The 17526-nt window shown below is 44.0% G+C and overlaps 1 protein-coding gene across 4 annotated transcripts in view; it reads right to left on the bottom strand.

Moving 5' to 3' along the window:
- Positions 1-11132: 11132 nt before the first annotated feature.
- The window catches only part of LOC112430922 (uncharacterized), a 50683-nt gene continuing 44289 nt past the window's right edge, over positions 11133-17526 (bottom strand). For 3 of the 4 annotated variants that reach the window (XM_076878409.1, XM_076878419.1, XM_076878416.1), the window contains 3 exons: positions 15476-15581; positions 13255-15027; positions 11133-13005 (listed from right to left, as the gene is read on the bottom strand). In XM_076878409.1, coding sequence (XP_076734524.1) covers positions 13279-15027; positions 15476-15493 — 1767 coding nt within the window. In that variant the 5' untranslated portion in view covers positions 15494-15581 and the 3' untranslated portion in view covers positions 11133-13005; positions 13255-13278. The remainder of the gene's footprint in view (positions 13006-13254; positions 15028-15475; positions 15582-17526) is intronic. The other variant, XM_076878421.1, reaches the window with a different exon arrangement.

Genomic DNA, 17526 nt, shown 5'->3' with positions numbered 1-17526 from the left:
CCGTCGTAATGAGGAAGTTCGACGAGTATTTTTCCCCGCAGCGGAACACTATACATGAAAGAGCATGTTTTCACCAGCGAGTCCAGCGGCCAGGCGAAACGGCGGAGAGTTTTATCCGAGCCCTGTATGACCTCTCAGAGCACTGTGAGTTTGGTGCATGTAAAGAGGAAAATATCCGCGATCGTATTGTGGTCGGGATACGAGACAAGGACCTCTCCCGCAGGCTACAGCTGATGAAGGACCTCACATTGGCACAAATGAACCAGATCGTCAGACAGTCAGAGGAGGTCGCAGCGCAGGTCAGCTTGCAGGGAGATGCGGGAGGCTCAGTACAGGAGGTACGGTTATAAACGGAAAAGCATGGACTGGAAATCACAACAACAGCAAGGTAGGCTACCCGCGAAAACAAAATGGGCGGGGCGTTACAGAAAATGCAGTAAATGTGGGAAGATACAGCATGCCAGGGATGAAAGGTCCCCGTCAGCAAAATCTGTTTGCCATGGATGCCAAAAAATTGGACACTGGGCCAGGGTGTGTCGTAACACCAGATCAGTGAATGAGGTTACAGAGACAGAGAAAAGAGAGCAGGCCTCATATTTTCTAGGCTCAGTGTGTAATGCAAACAGAAATAGTGAAGCATGGACTGTGCAGTTACTGTTAGACTCTGCTCCAATAGAATTTAAGATTGACACAGGAGCAGATGTCACTATCATAAATGAGGACACGTTGCACACTCTTGCTCATAAGAGAACGCTAGAGCCTTCAGATCGCCCTCTAGATAGCCCCGGAGGAGAGCTGTTATGTCTCGGCTACTTAAAAGCCACAATAAGTTATAAAGGCAAAGACTACCTGTCCAAGGTGTATGTGGTTCGTGGACACAGAGTCAGCAACCTTCTCAGCCGCTCCTTGTCAGTGCAGATGAACCTGGTGAGAAGAATTGATGAAGCAACGATCACACCCACCAGGAACCAACCACTTTACGGTGAACACGGAACACTAAAAACTGAGCCAGTCAAAATTCAGTTAAGGGACGATGCTGTGCCATACGCGGTGCATACGGCACGCCGTGTGCCTTTCCCCATGCTGCAGACAGTGAAGGAGGAACTAAAAAGAATGGAGAACCATGGTGTCATTGAGAGGGTGACCCAACCTACGGAATGGTGTGCCCCAATGGTGCCTGTCTTGAAGAAGACCACAGCAAAGGCCAGGATCTGCGTTGATCTGACAAAACTGAATAAGTCTGTCAAAAGAGAGCACTATATCTTGCCTACCCCCGAGGAAACGATGTCCAGGTTGAGTGGTGCAACGGTCTTCTCCTCGCTGGATGCAGCCAGTGGATTTTGGCAGATCCCATTGCATCACGAGAGTTGCAAACTAACGACATTCATCACGCCATTTGGCAGGTATTGCTTTAAGAGGCTGCCCTTTGGGATAACGAGTGCACCAGAGATCTTTCAGCGAAAGATGTTGGAGACCTTAGAGGGGCTCGAAGGTGTGGAGGTCTTTATGGATGACATCCTGGTCTATGGGCCACCATGGAACAACATGACACTCGACTTGAGAAGGTGCTGCAGCGCATTGAGCTAGCAGGATTGAAGCTCAACCGAGAGAAGTGCTCCTTCAGACAGAGCCAGCTTCGCTTCCTAGGGCACCTGATCGACCATTCTGGGTCAGGCCAGACCCTGAGAAAGTGAGCGCCATTCTTCAGCTGCCGTCACCAGAAAATGTGCAAGAGCTTAAACGGATCCTAGGAATGGTTAATTACCTGGGCAGATATATTCCTGCTCTTGCCACAATATGCCAGCCACTGTACGAGTTGCTTAAAAGCAAAAACAGTTGGACCTGGGATCACCCACAGCAGGCAGCCTTCGAGAACATAAAGAGAGCGCTTACATCAGCACCTGTTCTCGCCTTCTATGATGTCAACAGACTCACAGCCGTATCTGCCGACGCTAGTAGCTACGGGCTTGGGGCTGTGCTGCTTCAGCTTCATGGCGCAGAGTGGAAACCTGTTGCCTACTGCTCTAGACGCCTCACGGAGGCTGAAACACGCTGAAACACATTAAAGCGTACATGAAAGTGAAAAACGAGCTATCAGAGGCTGACGGCCTGGTTATACGAGGCTGCAGAATCGTCATTCCAAAGTCACAAAGAACAGCCATTCTACACAAATTACATGAAGGGCACCAAGGCCTCACCAAGTGCAGGGATAGGGCTAATTCATCTGTGTGGTGGCCGGGGCTCTCCACTGAGTTAAAGAATGTAGTGCTGCAGTGCCACACATGTCTGGCCCAGAGGCCAACACAGACAAAGGAGCCGCTCATCTCCACACCTTTGCCAGATCGTCCATGGCAAAGGATAGCCCTGGATCTCTGTGAACACAACCGGAATAATTATCTCGTTGTGTCGGACTACTACTCACGTTTCTGGAAATACTTCACCTACCATCCACGACCAGCGGCCAAGTTGTTCAGAAACTGAAGTCGACCTTTGCTAGGTTTGGGATCCCTGACGTGGTGGTGAGTGACAATGGCCCTCAGTTTTCCAGCTCTGAGTTCCAGGCCTTCGCGAGAGAGATGGATTTCGCCCACATAACGTCTAGTCCCCACCACCCACAGGGAAATGGTCACGCGGAGAGGGCAGTACAGACTGCAAAGAAAATCCTCCAGCACGACGACCCACTGATAGCGCTAATGTGCTTTAGGTCTACTCCCTGTGCCACTACAGGCTTCAGCCCAGCGGAACTTCTTATGGGGAGGAGGATCAGGACAACCCTGCCTACCTTGGAGAAGAATCTTCTACCTAAATGGCCAAACAAAAGAGAAGTTAAACGAAGGGATGCTGGTCAGAAGGCCGAGCAGGCATTCTACTTCGACCGCCGCCATGGTGCTAAGCCCCTACCTCCACTTCATCCAGGGGATGCTGTCCTAACTAAGCTGGACCAGGAGAAGGCTTGGGCAACACCGGCCATCATCTCCAAGGAGAGCGTCACTCCGAGGTCCTATCTCGTTGCCACACCCCAAGGTGCATTGCTGCGACGGAACCGCCGCCATCTCCGCCTCGAACCATCTCCACGGGCTACGCCACAACCCCTTCCAACACCCACTGTGGATGCTGAGGAGCCGTCATCTCAGTGCGCTGGTGCGTCCATTCCAGAGACCCCACATTTGGCCCCTAGTCTAGTCGCACCCACTCACGCTGACGTACCGACTCTGCTAAGCACGAGGTGCGGCCGGGTACGCAAGCCAGTCAGCAGGCTGGATCTATAGACATTGGGGTGATAGGACAGAAGGAAGGACTGGGGAGTGGGAATGTTGTATTGTTGCTGTTTTGCACTTATGTTTTCAGCTGCACCCAATACTGCTGTTACCTGGTTGAATTAATTACCTTAAAGGTTTGCCGTGTTTCATGGCTCCTGTTTTGTGGACACTGCCCTTCAGGCTGACAGTATGCCATTTGTGCTCGACCCTAAGAGAACTGCCCTGAGGCTATCATAGTGTCACATGTTATCATGCGAGCGACCGTGGCTCAGGGGGTTGGGAATCGCATCTGTAACCGAAAGGTCGCCGGTTCGATCCCTGGGCTCTCTGTCCTGGTCGTTGTGTCCCTGGGCAAGACACTTTACCCTACTTGCCTACTGGTGTTGGCCAGAGGGGCCGATGGCGCGATATGGCAGCCTCGCTTCTGTCAGTCTGCCCCAGGGCAGCTGTGGCTACAACTGTAGCTGCCTCCACCAGTGTATGAATGTGAGAGTGAATGAATAGTGGTATTGTAAAGCGCTTTGGGTGCCTTGAAAAGCGCTATATAAATCCAATCCATTATTATTATTATTATTATTATTATCATTGTGTCATTGCTGTTCTATTTGGGGTTTGTTATTGGACATAACATGAAAAGGGGGGAGATGTCATGTACTGGGCTTTATGGCTTTACGCCACTAGGACCTGCTCTGTGGCAGGGGGCTGTCTATATCCTGTTCTATGTCTTAGCTGTCACACACGTTGTTGTGCTGTTATAACCCATGCTGGATACACGTTCAATAAAGCAGCGTTACAAGAAAGCTACCGAGTGGTCATTCTACATGGTGTCAGAAGTGGCCCGGACCATCGCCGAATAACGCCATAGGGGAGAAAACAGCAGAATGGCTAAGTTTAATCCCCCGACGGGCTTCCCCTTCGATAAGCCGACAGAATGGCCCGACTGGAAACAGCGTTTCGAGCGCTACTGGATTGCAACGAAACTCCACAAAGACGAAGGACAGGTACAGCTTGTGTTTGTAGCAAGGGGAACTGCATTTACCTGTGTGTTCCGCCCGGAGTATTGAGAGTGTAACACCGGAAGGTGAGAAGCAGAGACTCATGACTGTTTATTAAGAGTTTAATAAAAGTTTACCTCGGAGGAGGGAAAGTTCAACCGAGCATCTTGTGAAGTTTATAGAGAGAACAAGATGAAACATGGTGGCAGCGGGGTCTAGAGTGATCCACACCGCGCTTTGAAGACAACAGATTGAGCGGACGGTATCGACGCGTCCAGCTAGGCTAGTTAGCCTCGGAGGTGCTAACGGCTCAGGACAGCAGGTGAGACCCTGACGAGAAGAGCGCAGCGGCGTCTACGATGGATGGATTGAAGCCACCAGCACAGTGGAGTATGGATTCAGTGAACCTGTCTAAAGCGTGGAAAACATGGAAAAAAGAGTTTACCCTCTACACGGAACTAGCTCTGCCGGATGCTGAGGAAAAGGCGAGAGTGAAGCTGTTTTACTATCTGATCAGGGAACGGGGCAGGGAGCTCTGTGGAACGCTGATCGGAGCTGAGGCAAGGGTAACAGTAAGTGAGCTGATGAGAAAAATCGATGAACACTGTAATCCCAAAGTTAATGAGACTGTCGAGAGATACAGATTTTTTGCATGCAATCAGGCTCCAGGAGAAAATATTGATAAATATGTTACGGACCTGAGAATGCCGGCGAGCACCTGCAACTTTGAACAATTAAAAGACTCACTGATCAGAGACAGGATTGTCTGTGACACGAACAGCTCCAGTTGGAGGGAAAGGTTGCTCAGAGAAGAGAACCTCACATTAGACAGATGTCTAGATATTTGTAGAGCAATGGAGATTTCAAGAGAATGCAACAAAACAATAGCGGGACAGGCTGTAGAGGAACCGCATGCAGTAAAACAAAAAGAGAGAAAAAGACTGGATAAAGAGATATCATGCAGATTTTGTGGAAGAGCACATGAAAGACTCAAATCAAAATGCCCAGCATATGGAAAAAAATGCAAAAAATGTGGCAAAGAAAATCATTTTGCTATAGCATGCAGGAGTAAAAGCAGACAGAGTGAAAATGGAAAAAAGGTCCACACAGTGACGGAGCAGGACTCGGATTCCTGTGAGGACATAATGACTGTCACAGCTATGACACAGACTGCAGTAGAAGTGAACCACATCAGAGAATCAGACATGAAAAAACGAGAGCAGCTGTTTGCAGGCATGATGATTGGCAACAGCCTGGTCAAGTTTCAAGTTGACTGCAGTGGAACCTGCAACGTTATTCCCATCAACTTGTTGAACCCGAACATCAAAATGGAGCACACAGACAAGGTTCTTGTGATGTACAATAAGTCAAGGCTGTGTCCATTAGGAAAGTGTAAGGTCAAGCTGACAAACCCAAGAAAAAACAAAAAGTGTAAATGGTAAAAAATGGTAAATGGCCTGCATTTGTATAGCGCTTTTCTAGTCCCTAAGGACCCCAAAGCGCTTCACACTACATTCAGTCATTCACCCATTCACACACACATTCACACACTGGCGATGGCAAGCTACGTTGTAGCCACAGCTGCCCTGGGGCGCACTGACAGAGGCGAGGCTGCCGGACACTGGCGCCACCGGGCCCTCTGACCACCACCAGTAGGCAAACACGGGGTTAGTATCTTGCCCAAGGATATTTGGCATGCAGCCAGGAGGCAGCCTGGGATCGAACCACCGACCTTCTGATTAGTGGCTGACCTGCTCTGCCACCTGAGCTACAGCCACCCCACCTCTACTTGGGAGAACAGCTAGTGAAGCGATGAAGCTAATACAATAGGGGCGATCGTGGCTCAAGAGTTGGGCGTTCGCCTTGTAATCGGAAGGTTGCCGGTTCGAGCCCTGGCTTGGACAGTCTCGGTCGTTGTGTCCTTGGGCAAGACACTTCACCCGTTGCCTACTGGTGGTGGTCAGAGGGCCCGGTGGCGCCAGTGTCCGGCAGCCTCGCCTCTGTCAGTGCGCCCCAGGGTGGCTGTGGCTACAATGTAGCTTGCCATCACCAGTGTGTGAATGTGTGTGTGTGTGAATGGGTGGATGACTGGATATGTAAAGCGCTTTGGGGTCCTTAGGGACTAGTAAAGCGCTATATAAATACAGGCCATTTAATACAAGTTAAATATGATAACATCTGTGCTTTGGACAGCTCAGTGACAACAGCTCCATCAGAGAAAAACGCATGGTTGTTGGAAGAGATAAAGACTGAGTTTCAGGATGTGTTTACAGGAGATGGATGTTTGCAAGGTGAATATGAGCTGGAAATCGACACAACAGTGCAGCCCGTCAAACTGCCAAAACGCACAGTCCCAGTGTCGATGATGAAACCACTGAAAGAGGAACTGATGAGCCTTACAGAAAGACAAATAATAGCACCAGTGGATTGTAGTACTGATTGGATCAGTGGGATGGTGACAGTGCAGAAGCCAAATGGCAAACCCAGGATATGTATTGACCCAAGACCACTCAAAAAAGCTTTGAAGCGTAGTCACTTCCCGTTACCAACAATAGATGACATCTTGCCAGATGTGTCAAGAGCGAAAGTTTTCACAGTTTGTGATGTGAAACATGGCTTTTGGCATGTGAAGCTTACAGAAGAGTCAAGCCATCTCACGACATTCGCAACACCATTTGGTCGCTTTCGTTGGCTGAGAATGCCGATGGGGATCAGCCCAGCGCCAGAGGTCTTTCAGCGCAAACTGATGCAAGCGTTAGAGAACCTGCCAGGCACATACATCATTGCTGATGACATCCTGATCACTGGAAAAGGAGAGACGACTGAGTTGGCAGAAATGGATCATGACAGAAACCTGAGACTTTTCCTGGAACGCTGCAGAGAGAGAAACATCAAATTAAATGTGGAAAAACTCAAGCTTAGAAGACAGGAAGTACCATACATCGGACATCTACTCACAGCAGAAGGGCTGAGAGCTGACCCAGAGAAGGTACGGGCCATCACAGAGATGCCAGCACCAACTGACATAAAAGGGGTGCAGAGACTAGTTGGAATGGTCAACTATTTATCAAAGTTTTACAAGCATCTGTCAGACGACTGTGAGCCTCTCAGACAACTGACGCACAGAGACAGCCTATGGGAGTGGACAGACATGCAGGAAGATGCATTTAAAAGACTGAAAGAAAAACTAACACAAGTCCCAGTTTTGAAATATTACAGCCCTGAAGAAGAGCTGACGCTGCAGCGTGATGCCAGCGAGACAGAACTGGGAGCAGCTCTGACTCAACATTGGAAACCAGTGGCATTTGCAAGTCATGCACTGACGCTCACTGAAAGAGGTTATGCACAAATTGAAAAGGAATGTTTAGCTATTGTGTTTGGGATGGAGAAATTCCACCAATATACATATGGTCGTCTTGTGAGAGTGCAATCAGACCACAAGCCACTCGAGAACATTATTAAAAAGCCACTGTTACATGCACCTAAGAGACTGCAAAGGATGTTATTAAGGCTGCAAAAATATGATATAACCATAACATATGTTCCAGGCCGCGACATGCTACTTGCTGATACGCTGAGTAGAGCCTACCTGCAGGATAGCATCAAAAGCCAGACGGAGCTGGAGACAGAATGTGTCAACATGGTAGACTATGTACCTGTTTTAACAGAAAGCATGGACAGAATACGGGCAGGGACAAGAACCGACCACACACTACAAACGCTGATAAAAACAATACAAAAGGGGTGGCCGGCCTGTAAGAAAGATGTACCTGTTGAAATAACCCAGTTCCAATCTTTGCAGGATGAACTGAGCACACAGCATGGATTGGTCTTCAAGGGAGAGAGAGTGGTGATTCCAGAAGCACTGCAGGCAGATATAACACAGCGAATTCACTCAACACACATCAGCACAGAAGGGTGCCTCAGGAGAGCTAGAGACTGTGTCTACTGGCACGGTATGAACGACCACAACAAAAAGTACATCGCTTCACGTGACATATGTCGGTCTGTGGATGTAAAACAACAGAAAGAGACACTAAATCCATATTTGGCCTTATTGGACCACAGAAACACCCCAACACAAGGTTTAACTACCAGCCCTGCACAGAGACTGTTAAGCAGGAGGACGAGGACACTCCTCCCAATAGGAGACAGATTGTTGCAACCCAAAGTGACTGACAACAAGTTAGCACTGATGAAAAACAGAAAGAGACAAACAAAGTACTACAACAAGACAGCGAAGGACATGGACACATTAAACCCAGGAGACTTGGTGCGAGTCCAACCTTTTGAACCACACAACTTATGGACCAAAGCTAGAGTGTGTAACACTCTGGGAAACAGATCCTATGATGTGGAGTTGGACAACGGCAGAGTCCTCAGAAGAAATCGTCGCCATCTGAGGCGAGCTGTGGAGGTCAAAAAAGACATGTCAGCACATCTCCAGCCTGAGGGACAGAACATTACTGTGCCGACACAGAGCAAAGACAACACACAAAACAGCACTACCAGGTCAGGACGGGTAGTACAACAACCTGGATATCTGAAGGACTATGTATGCAGTGTGTGAGTTATATGTTGTGATTTGTTTACTGGTTAGAGAACAGAGCAAAACATCTGCGATAATATTTTGAGTTATGGCTTTGTGATCTGTTTACTTGTTTGGAAGGAAAGAAAAAAAATAAGGAAAAGAGAAACAAAATGGAAAAAATGACTAAAAGTAACACTAAAAAAAAGTAAGTGGAAGACAGAATTTTCATTTTTGAAGAAAATGGTGTCCAACAAAGAAATGTCATGTCTAAGTTTTGTTCCAGTTGCAAACTGAGTTCTCAACTTATGAATAGTTCATTGTCTTTGTAAAAGAAAAGGGATGTAGCAAGCGGAATTGCATTTACCTATGTGTTCCGCCCGGAGTCTTGAGAGTGTAACACCGGAAGGTGAGAAGCAGAGACTCATGACTGTTTATTAGTTTCACTAACACGGGTACACACTTAGCCTGTATTTTTGTAGGAACATTCTGGCAACTTAAGCTCACCATCTGTAAACTTAACATGTGAAGCTCAAGATTAAAGAAAACAAACTGAAGCAAAATTAAGAGAAACTCTATATTTGTTTCTTTATCAGTACCTGTGAGAAGACTATTCATACTGTGTTGTTCTCTCTGCAAAGTTTTCTATCAGTAAATCTCAGAGAGACAAAGTAAACATTTACCGTCAGGTCCCAAGCTACTGCTAAAGATACTGTTACTGTGCCACGTGCATATCTTTGGAAATAATGAATTAGGTGGCAAAATCTGAGAATTAAAATCAGTTAATTAACTAAAAAGATAGAAAACAAGTAGAAAACCAAATTGAAAGGAAATATGTGTCGGTGTGTCTCCTCCTGTGATAAACCTCCACATGTACCACTGAAAACAGTTAAATTAGTTTGAATCAGAAATCAGGGCTCAAACTACTTGTTCTGAGACCATTTCTTCATTTTTCACACCAAACTGTTTGTAGCTGTCGCATTGAAATGTAATTATTATGTGATTGCAATGTTCAAAATTTGGTGTTTAATCTGGATTCATGTTGTGTTGTCGCCACCTACTGGTGGGCCTGAGTGTGACGCTTTGTGGTGCGCATGCTTTGGGGTGATGCTCAATTAAGCGCACATGTCACCAGAGACTGAAGGCTCGAGCCAGAAAGAGAATGCTGGCTTGTGTAAAAGGTGGAAATATTGAAGATATGGACTACAATTGCTCATTAATGTTCAGTAGAAAGGCGCACACGGTATGTTGGTGCATTTACTTTGTGTGCATGTTTTATTTGAATTTTTGTTCTCCTGATGTAATATCCGTGTTTTTCATTGATCATTTCACCAGTTTTTCACGGTGTTTGCTGGTGAAAAGAAGATTAAAATACTGGCTGAACATCAGTTGGAGCATGGCCCTTCATTCTACTTCGAACATGAAAAACCTTCAGGAGCAGTTACACTGTTTAATAAGACAAACGTTACAGAGTTCATCAAATATAACTAACGCTTTAACATGATCAGGATTTCATAATACAAACTTCAAATCAACAGGAAAACAGCTGCAGAACATGTGGATCAAAATGAATTCATTAAAAAACAACATGTGGACTTCAAGGATACAGTAAATACACTAAAGTGAAAGGAGGAAAAAATGTGAAGGAATTTGAATTAAGTAAAAGTAGTCACCTGTGATCTTTAAAATGGCCCTGATGTGTGCTGCTGTTTTTAACTTTCAACATTTCTTTGCTGCCACTGTGAATATGAATGTGGTCTTTGCCTAATTAAATAAATGTTACACTGACTCACTGCTTCATGTTCTGGTACAAACTGGCATTATATGAAAGTACAGCCCAAAACCAGTTTAGCTTGAGTTTCTTTTTTCTGGACATAAAGTCACAGCAGGTGTTGTTTCAAAGCTGGTGGACAGATTTAGTTCATTTTGGAGGATTTAAGAGCAACTGCTGTGAAAATATTTGCAGTTTTGGGAGAAAATGATTTAAGATTAGATTTTACCTCAGCAAAAGATTAAATATGAAGGAAGAATTAAAATCCCTAAAAGGAAAAATAATAAACTTGATATACATATCTATACATGCCGCTTCCTAAATGTAACATTCAGGATTATTCACTGCAGCTCCAGAAATCAGAGCTACCTCATCAGATCCAAGTTTGGCATCAGCTGACACTCTTTACAGGAGATTCCATCTGAACTCTGTGGAGCCTGATCTCAAGGTTTTTAAGTCTGACCCTGAAACCAGAAGAGGATCTTTCTCTCTCTTCAGATTCATTGTGATCCAGTGTTAAGAAATATACTCTAAAACACTTCTTCAATAAAGACTCAGAGAAGAAAAACACACAGAACTTCTTGCTAGCAAGGGCAGCCTCCAGCACTGAGGCTCGCACTGAGAAACTGCCCTGGTCTTTATTTATACTTCAGGGAGCGTTTGTTCCTTACATTGGAATGTGGAGGTGTGTGTGTGTGTGTGTGTGTGTGTGTGTGTGTGTGTGTGTGTGTGTGTGTGTGTGTGGGGTCAGAGTGTGGCCCCATAAACGACTTCCCTTAACCTGCTGGTCTGGAAAATTCAACAGTTCATCTATATGTAAAAAAGCACTTAAACTAAAACTGACATACTGTAGCAACGTTAATCCTACCGTAAAACAATAAGAGAAGGTACGACCTCTCTCATGCTCCTAGGATGTGGGGGTGAACACCAGAGATGGGCAGTAACGCGTTACTTGTAACGCGTTACTTGTAACTGTAATCTGATTACTTTTTTCGTGCGTGGAAGTACTGACCTTACTTTGAGTTTGATTCCATAAAAAGGGACAAAAACATTAGCGTCCATCGTGCGTGGGAAGAAAACTTCTTTTTACAGCGAAAAAAACCCCTAAAGTTCCAAGCAAGCACCAAGACGTAATGGGAAATTCACAGAGTAACTCGTGGATTCTTCAACTGACCGCGGCACACCTGCATCAGGGTAAACCTCCGCCTACCTCAGTCCTGCTTTACAGGTGAAAATAGAGCAACAGGACCGCTGAGTCTTTGACTTTATTTATTTTCTGCTGTTTTTTACTTGCATCTATTTGAAAGAGTGAGTGTAAACACAAAAAATATTTTATTTTATGTGCTGGAATGTGTAGAAAATAGGTTTAAATGTGAAACTAATTTATTCCAGTCAGAGAATGTTGCATATAATTAAATTTTTGCTTGATGCATAAAGTTAAAAGATTAAAAATGATAAAACAAGTTAAAAAAAATGAGACTTTTCCATTTGATTACATTTTGTATGATGGATTATGTAGAAAAAGTAGAATTGGGCTGAAAGATCTATCGCTTCATCACCTCTTCAGGTTGTAAATCGTGTTTTTAAAAAGTAACTAAGTAATTAATTACTTTTGAAAATAAGTAATCAGTAAAGTAACGGGATTACTTTTTGGGGGGAAGTAATCAGTAATTAGTTACTGATTACTTTTTTCAAGTAACTTGACCAACACTGGTGAACACCCTAGAATGTTACAGACCTCCTAGGATGAGACATTCTTTCAATATGCCACCAACTATATACTTCTACACACAAATGATTACATGCAGCATTCTACCATATGCAAACTTGTATCATTGAAAGATTATACTGACTACTAAGCACAATTTTCCTATTAACATCCAGTGATTTCAGTCCTGCATGATCAGGCTGATGTTTGCACAGAGCAGATAATGAAGTGAAGGCTTTTGCACATTGGTAACAGTGAAACAATTTATTTACAGTGTGGGATTGTTTGTGTTCGGAGTATGAACTGAGATTCCTGAAGCTTTTGTCACACTGGTCACAGCTGAAGTTCACTTCCATGTGTGTACGTTCATGTTTGTTACGATGACCTGATTGTGACCAGCTTTTGTCACAGTGTCTGCACTTGTATGGTGTCTCTCCAGTGTGGATTCCCTTATGCTTTTTCATTGAGCTCATTTCCAGTGGTGAAGGATGACCCACACTGGTCACAGATGTGCTTTTTGACCCCACTGTGGAAGAGTTCATGTATTTTAATGTACTTGGTGTGTGGAAGCCTCTCCCACATTCTTTGCAGTAGTTCATTTTGTCTCCAGTGTGGCTACGTTGATGTGGTTTTTGGTCCCGTTGATGATTGGAAGTTTTTCCACAAAGATCACAGAGAAACTCTTTCCCACCACCACAGTGACGACAGGGTTGAGAAATGGATTCATGTGCTTTGCTCCACATCTAAACAAAGACATTGTAAGTTGGGGAATTCCTTCAACATTTTTATCCTGAACGTTGCCTGAAATAAAAAGCATCTCTGCCAACGTCCAATTACATTTTACTGTTTACATTACAACACTCAGCTTACTGAGTGAAAATTATTCTTCATTTTTCCAAACAGTTCATTCAGTATAACTCCATAAGTTTACTGATCAGACTTGTTCCAAACAATCAGGTTAAAATTACAAGACAAAAAAACTAAATACATACCTCACAGTAACTGCACTTGTAGAGTTACTTTCTTGTGTGGATCTGTTGGTGTTTATTCAGCTGAAGTGGAGCTTTAAAAGTCTTCTCACACAGGTCACATTTATATGGTCTCTCCTCAGTGTGGCTAATCATATGTCGTCGTAACTTTGCACCTGTTGCAAACAGTTTCCCACACTGATCACAGCAGTAAACATCATTTCCAGTGTGAATCCGTACGTGAATATTTCGGTACCGTATGTCGCTGAAACATTTTCCACAAAAGTCGCAGCTGTACGCCTTAATTCCAGAGTGGGTAACTAGATGCCTCTGTAAGTCGCTATTTAGAGCAAAAGCCTTACCACACAACTCACAGTTGTGTGCTTTAACTCCACTGTGGATGAGTTGGTGTTTTTTTAAGTGTGCAGCCTGGGCAAAAGACTTTCCACACAAGTCACAGCTGTAAGGTTTAACTCCAATGTGGATGACTTGGTGTCTTTTTAAGGTTTGCGCCAGGGTAAAAGACTTTCCACAAGACTCACAGCTGTAAGGTTTAACTCCACTATGGATGACTTGGTGTGTTTTTAGGCTTCGAGCCAGGGTAAAAGACTTTCCACACAAGTCACAACTGTACGCTTTAACTCCACTGTGGATGATTTGGTGAGTTTTTAAGTCTCCAGCCTGGGTAAAAGACTTCCCACACAAGTCACAACTGTAAGGCTTAACTCCACTGTGGATGACTTGATGAGTTTTTAAGTGTCCAGCCTGGGTAAAAGACTTTCCACACAAGTCACAACTGTAAGCTTTAACTCCACTGTGGATGACTTGGTGTTTTTTTAGGCTTTGAGCCAGGGTAAAAGACTTTCCACACAGGTCACAGTTGTACGCTTTAAATCCACTGTGGATGAGTTGGTGAGTTTTTAAGTGTCCAGCCAGGGTAAAAGACTTTCCACACAGGTCACAGTTGTACGCTTTAAATCCACTGTGGATGAGTTGGTGAGTTTTTAAGTCTCCAGCCTGGGTAAAAGATTTTCCACACAAGTAACAGCTGTAAGGTTTAACTCCACTGTGGATGACTTGGTGTTTTTTTAGGCTTTGAGCCAGGGTAAAAGACTTTCCACACAGGTCACAGTTGTACGCTTTAAATCCACTGTGGATGAGTTGGTGAGTTTTTAAGTGTCCAGCCAGGGTAAAAGACTTTCCACACAAGTCACAGCTGTACGGTTTAAATCCACTGTGGATGAGTTGGTGTGTTTTTAGGCTTTGAGCCAGGGTAAAAGATTTTCCACACAGGTCACAGTTGTACGCTTTAAATCCACTGTGGATGAGTTGGTGTGTTTTTAAGTTTCCAGCCTGGGTAAAAGACTTTCCACACAGGTCACAGCTGTATGCTCTAACTCCACTGTGGATGAATTGGTGCGTTTTTAAGTGTCCAGCCTGGGTAAAAGACTTTCCACACAACTCACAGCTGTAAGGTCTAACTCCACTGTGGATGACTTGGTGTTTTTTTAGGCTTTGAGCCAGGGTAAAAGACTTTCCACACAGGTCACAGTTGTACGCTTTAAATCCACTGTGGATGAGTTGGTGTGTTTTTAAGTTTCCAGCCTGGGTAAAACACTTTCCACACAACTCACAGCTGTAAGGTTTAACTGCACTGTGGATGATTTGGTGTCGTTTTAAGTGTTCAGCCCGGGTAAAATCCTTCCCACACTCATCACAGCTGTAGGTTTTCTCTCCTTTTCTTCTGTGAGGTTTGTCGGCCTCCTGAGAGCGCTGACTTCTCGCTCCATGTTGGTCCTGCAGTGACAGAGATACAAACAGAGGCCGTGAGTGAAATGCAGTCGTGGAACAAACTGAAACTCCCTCCATTGGTGGAATTTAAAGTGAGAACAAACACATTGTTGGTGTGTTTCCACCACCTTCTGGTGACAGTATCACATTACAATGATGTGCTACAATGAGAGTTGTAATGAAAATGAAATTATTGAAGAAATATTGACGAGTAGAGAAACTCTTTTACTTCAGAAAAAAGTTCAACTGATGATAATGTTGTTTCAATGTGTTTAGAGAAAATATGATCTTTTTATTTTCTTTTAACTTCTCTGGTTTTTGGTTCTGAATGTAGATTCTGTATATATGGAGGAGCCCAGGATGGAAAAGACAAAGCTGCTGTTAACGGGTTTTGAAAAACCGACCGGCTGTACACACAGTTTGAATAACAGTGTAACTGTGATGTTTTTCTCACCTTTTGTGTTGAAGTCATTGTTTCCTCTGTAGTGGCTGAGCTGAGTCCAAATGGCTGAAATTATTCCTCTGCTGCACCACCAGACTCTTCTCCTCCTGTTACTCAGCTGTATATATGTGTATATATTTTATTTTGACAGCGATATATATATATATATATATATATATATATATATATATATATATATATATATATAAGGGGTGCAACGATATTCGTATCGATCGATATTGTATCGATATTGAACCGTTCGATACAGTGCTTTTGGTTCAGTACGCATATGTATCGAACAATACAAAATTTGTAATTTATTTTATCAACTTTCCTTCTGACGATGCTGTCTGTGTTGAGCGCTCAGTGAATCTGCGTTCGACTATTCCGCCTAGGGTCAACAGTGCAGCCTAGGCGGAGTAGTCGAACGCAGATTCACTGAGCGCTCAACACAGACAGCATCGTCAGAAGGAAGAGCGCAGGGCAAGCTAGCGAGACAGAAGTTAAGCTCTCCTTGTAACATGGACCTCCTCCACCCTCATTCAGATCTGGCGTTTGGAATTATTTTGGTTTTCATGTGACGTATGACCCTGAAGGTAAGCGAGTCATGGACTAAAGTAAAACAGTATGTTGGATGTGCCATGCAATGCTCAATTACATGGGTGGGAACTAGTGTGTTAGCGCAGTTAGCTCGTTAACGTGTTGGCCGTCTAGCCCCATGCACGGGGCGATCGGCGGTAGCTCGTTAACGGAGATTTGCCGTGTTGTGGCGTTAAGGTCATTTCAACGAGATTAACCTGAAAGCACTAGTGGGAACACAACGAATATGACTGCACACTTACGCCGACATCATCCTAGTGCAAAGACAAGTGGAAGCAGAAAAAAAACAAGCAAGCATGCTACTAACTTTAGCCGAGTCATTTAGACAGCTGTTTAATATGCTGCTGAGAATATAGCCCAGAAGAAGCGTATAGTATAGCTTTTATTTTGGAAAGAGACATTTCTCTGTAATAAACTCTCTTTTCCAAAGATGAGTGATTCCTCAATCAGATACAGGGCTTGCAATATCGCTAGCCCAACGTCCCGGGGCTAGCGATTTTTTCAGTCGGGGTACCAAAATCTATCTCTGCCCTGCCCGTCGGGCTATTGTAGGAAGGAAAAATATATGTCAATGCTTTTGCATTCTTTCGGAAATGTAGCTGGGTAATTATGTCATTGGCATCGGTGAGCCACTGTCAATATGTGACATATTGAAATCGCGTTTGAATTTGCGCTTGTTTTTTTGCTTTCACTTTGCAATCGTGCGAACTGTGTATAGAGAGCGACAGCACTGATCTGTGAGTGATGATAATTTGCGCACCAATTCCTCTGACATCGTCTTATTAATTGGTAGCTTACTATGCAAACATGACAAGTGAAATCTCCCGCAGCTTAAACATGTGAGAGGTTGATCGCGCAGAGAATCGCTGAGCTTATGTGAGTGCGTGTGTAAAAGCAGCAGGATTTATATTTGACTACGATGACCTGGATGACTGAGAACCTTCACAGACAGATATATATTTTAGTTCTGCTGAGCCAAATAAGACAGGTCAGGGTGAAGAAGTGACAGCCAAAGAAAAGCTTACCACAAAACGGAGAAGTTATGACAAATCAGACTATAAGGCAAAAAGAAAGTGCAGCTTTATGGTTTCATGGACAAAAGAATTTCTGTGGCTGCGATATGACAAGCTAAATAACCAGGGCTGCACATAAGTGGTCCGCAGGTGCGCATTCGCCGTCAAAATAAAAAACACGCACAATGGTTAGGGTTAAATTTAAAAACTGTACTTTTGAGTTAAAATATATATTTATAATTTTAATAAATGACAAATTAAAAATGCATGAACATTTTTTTGTATCGAAAAAATATCGAACCGTGACACCAAAGTATCGAACCGAACCGAACCGTGAATTTTGTGTATCGTTGCACCCCTAATAAATATATATATATATATATATATATATATATATATATATATATATATATATATATATATATATATATATATATATATATATATATA

This window comes from Maylandia zebra, linkage group LG3, assembly GCF_041146795.1.
Source record: "Maylandia zebra isolate NMK-2024a linkage group LG3, Mzebra_GT3a, whole genome shotgun sequence".
In the NCBI taxonomy this organism is placed as follows: domain Eukaryota; kingdom Metazoa; phylum Chordata; class Actinopteri; order Cichliformes; family Cichlidae; genus Maylandia; species Maylandia zebra.
This window is presented reverse-complemented; position numbering and strand designations above follow the sequence as displayed.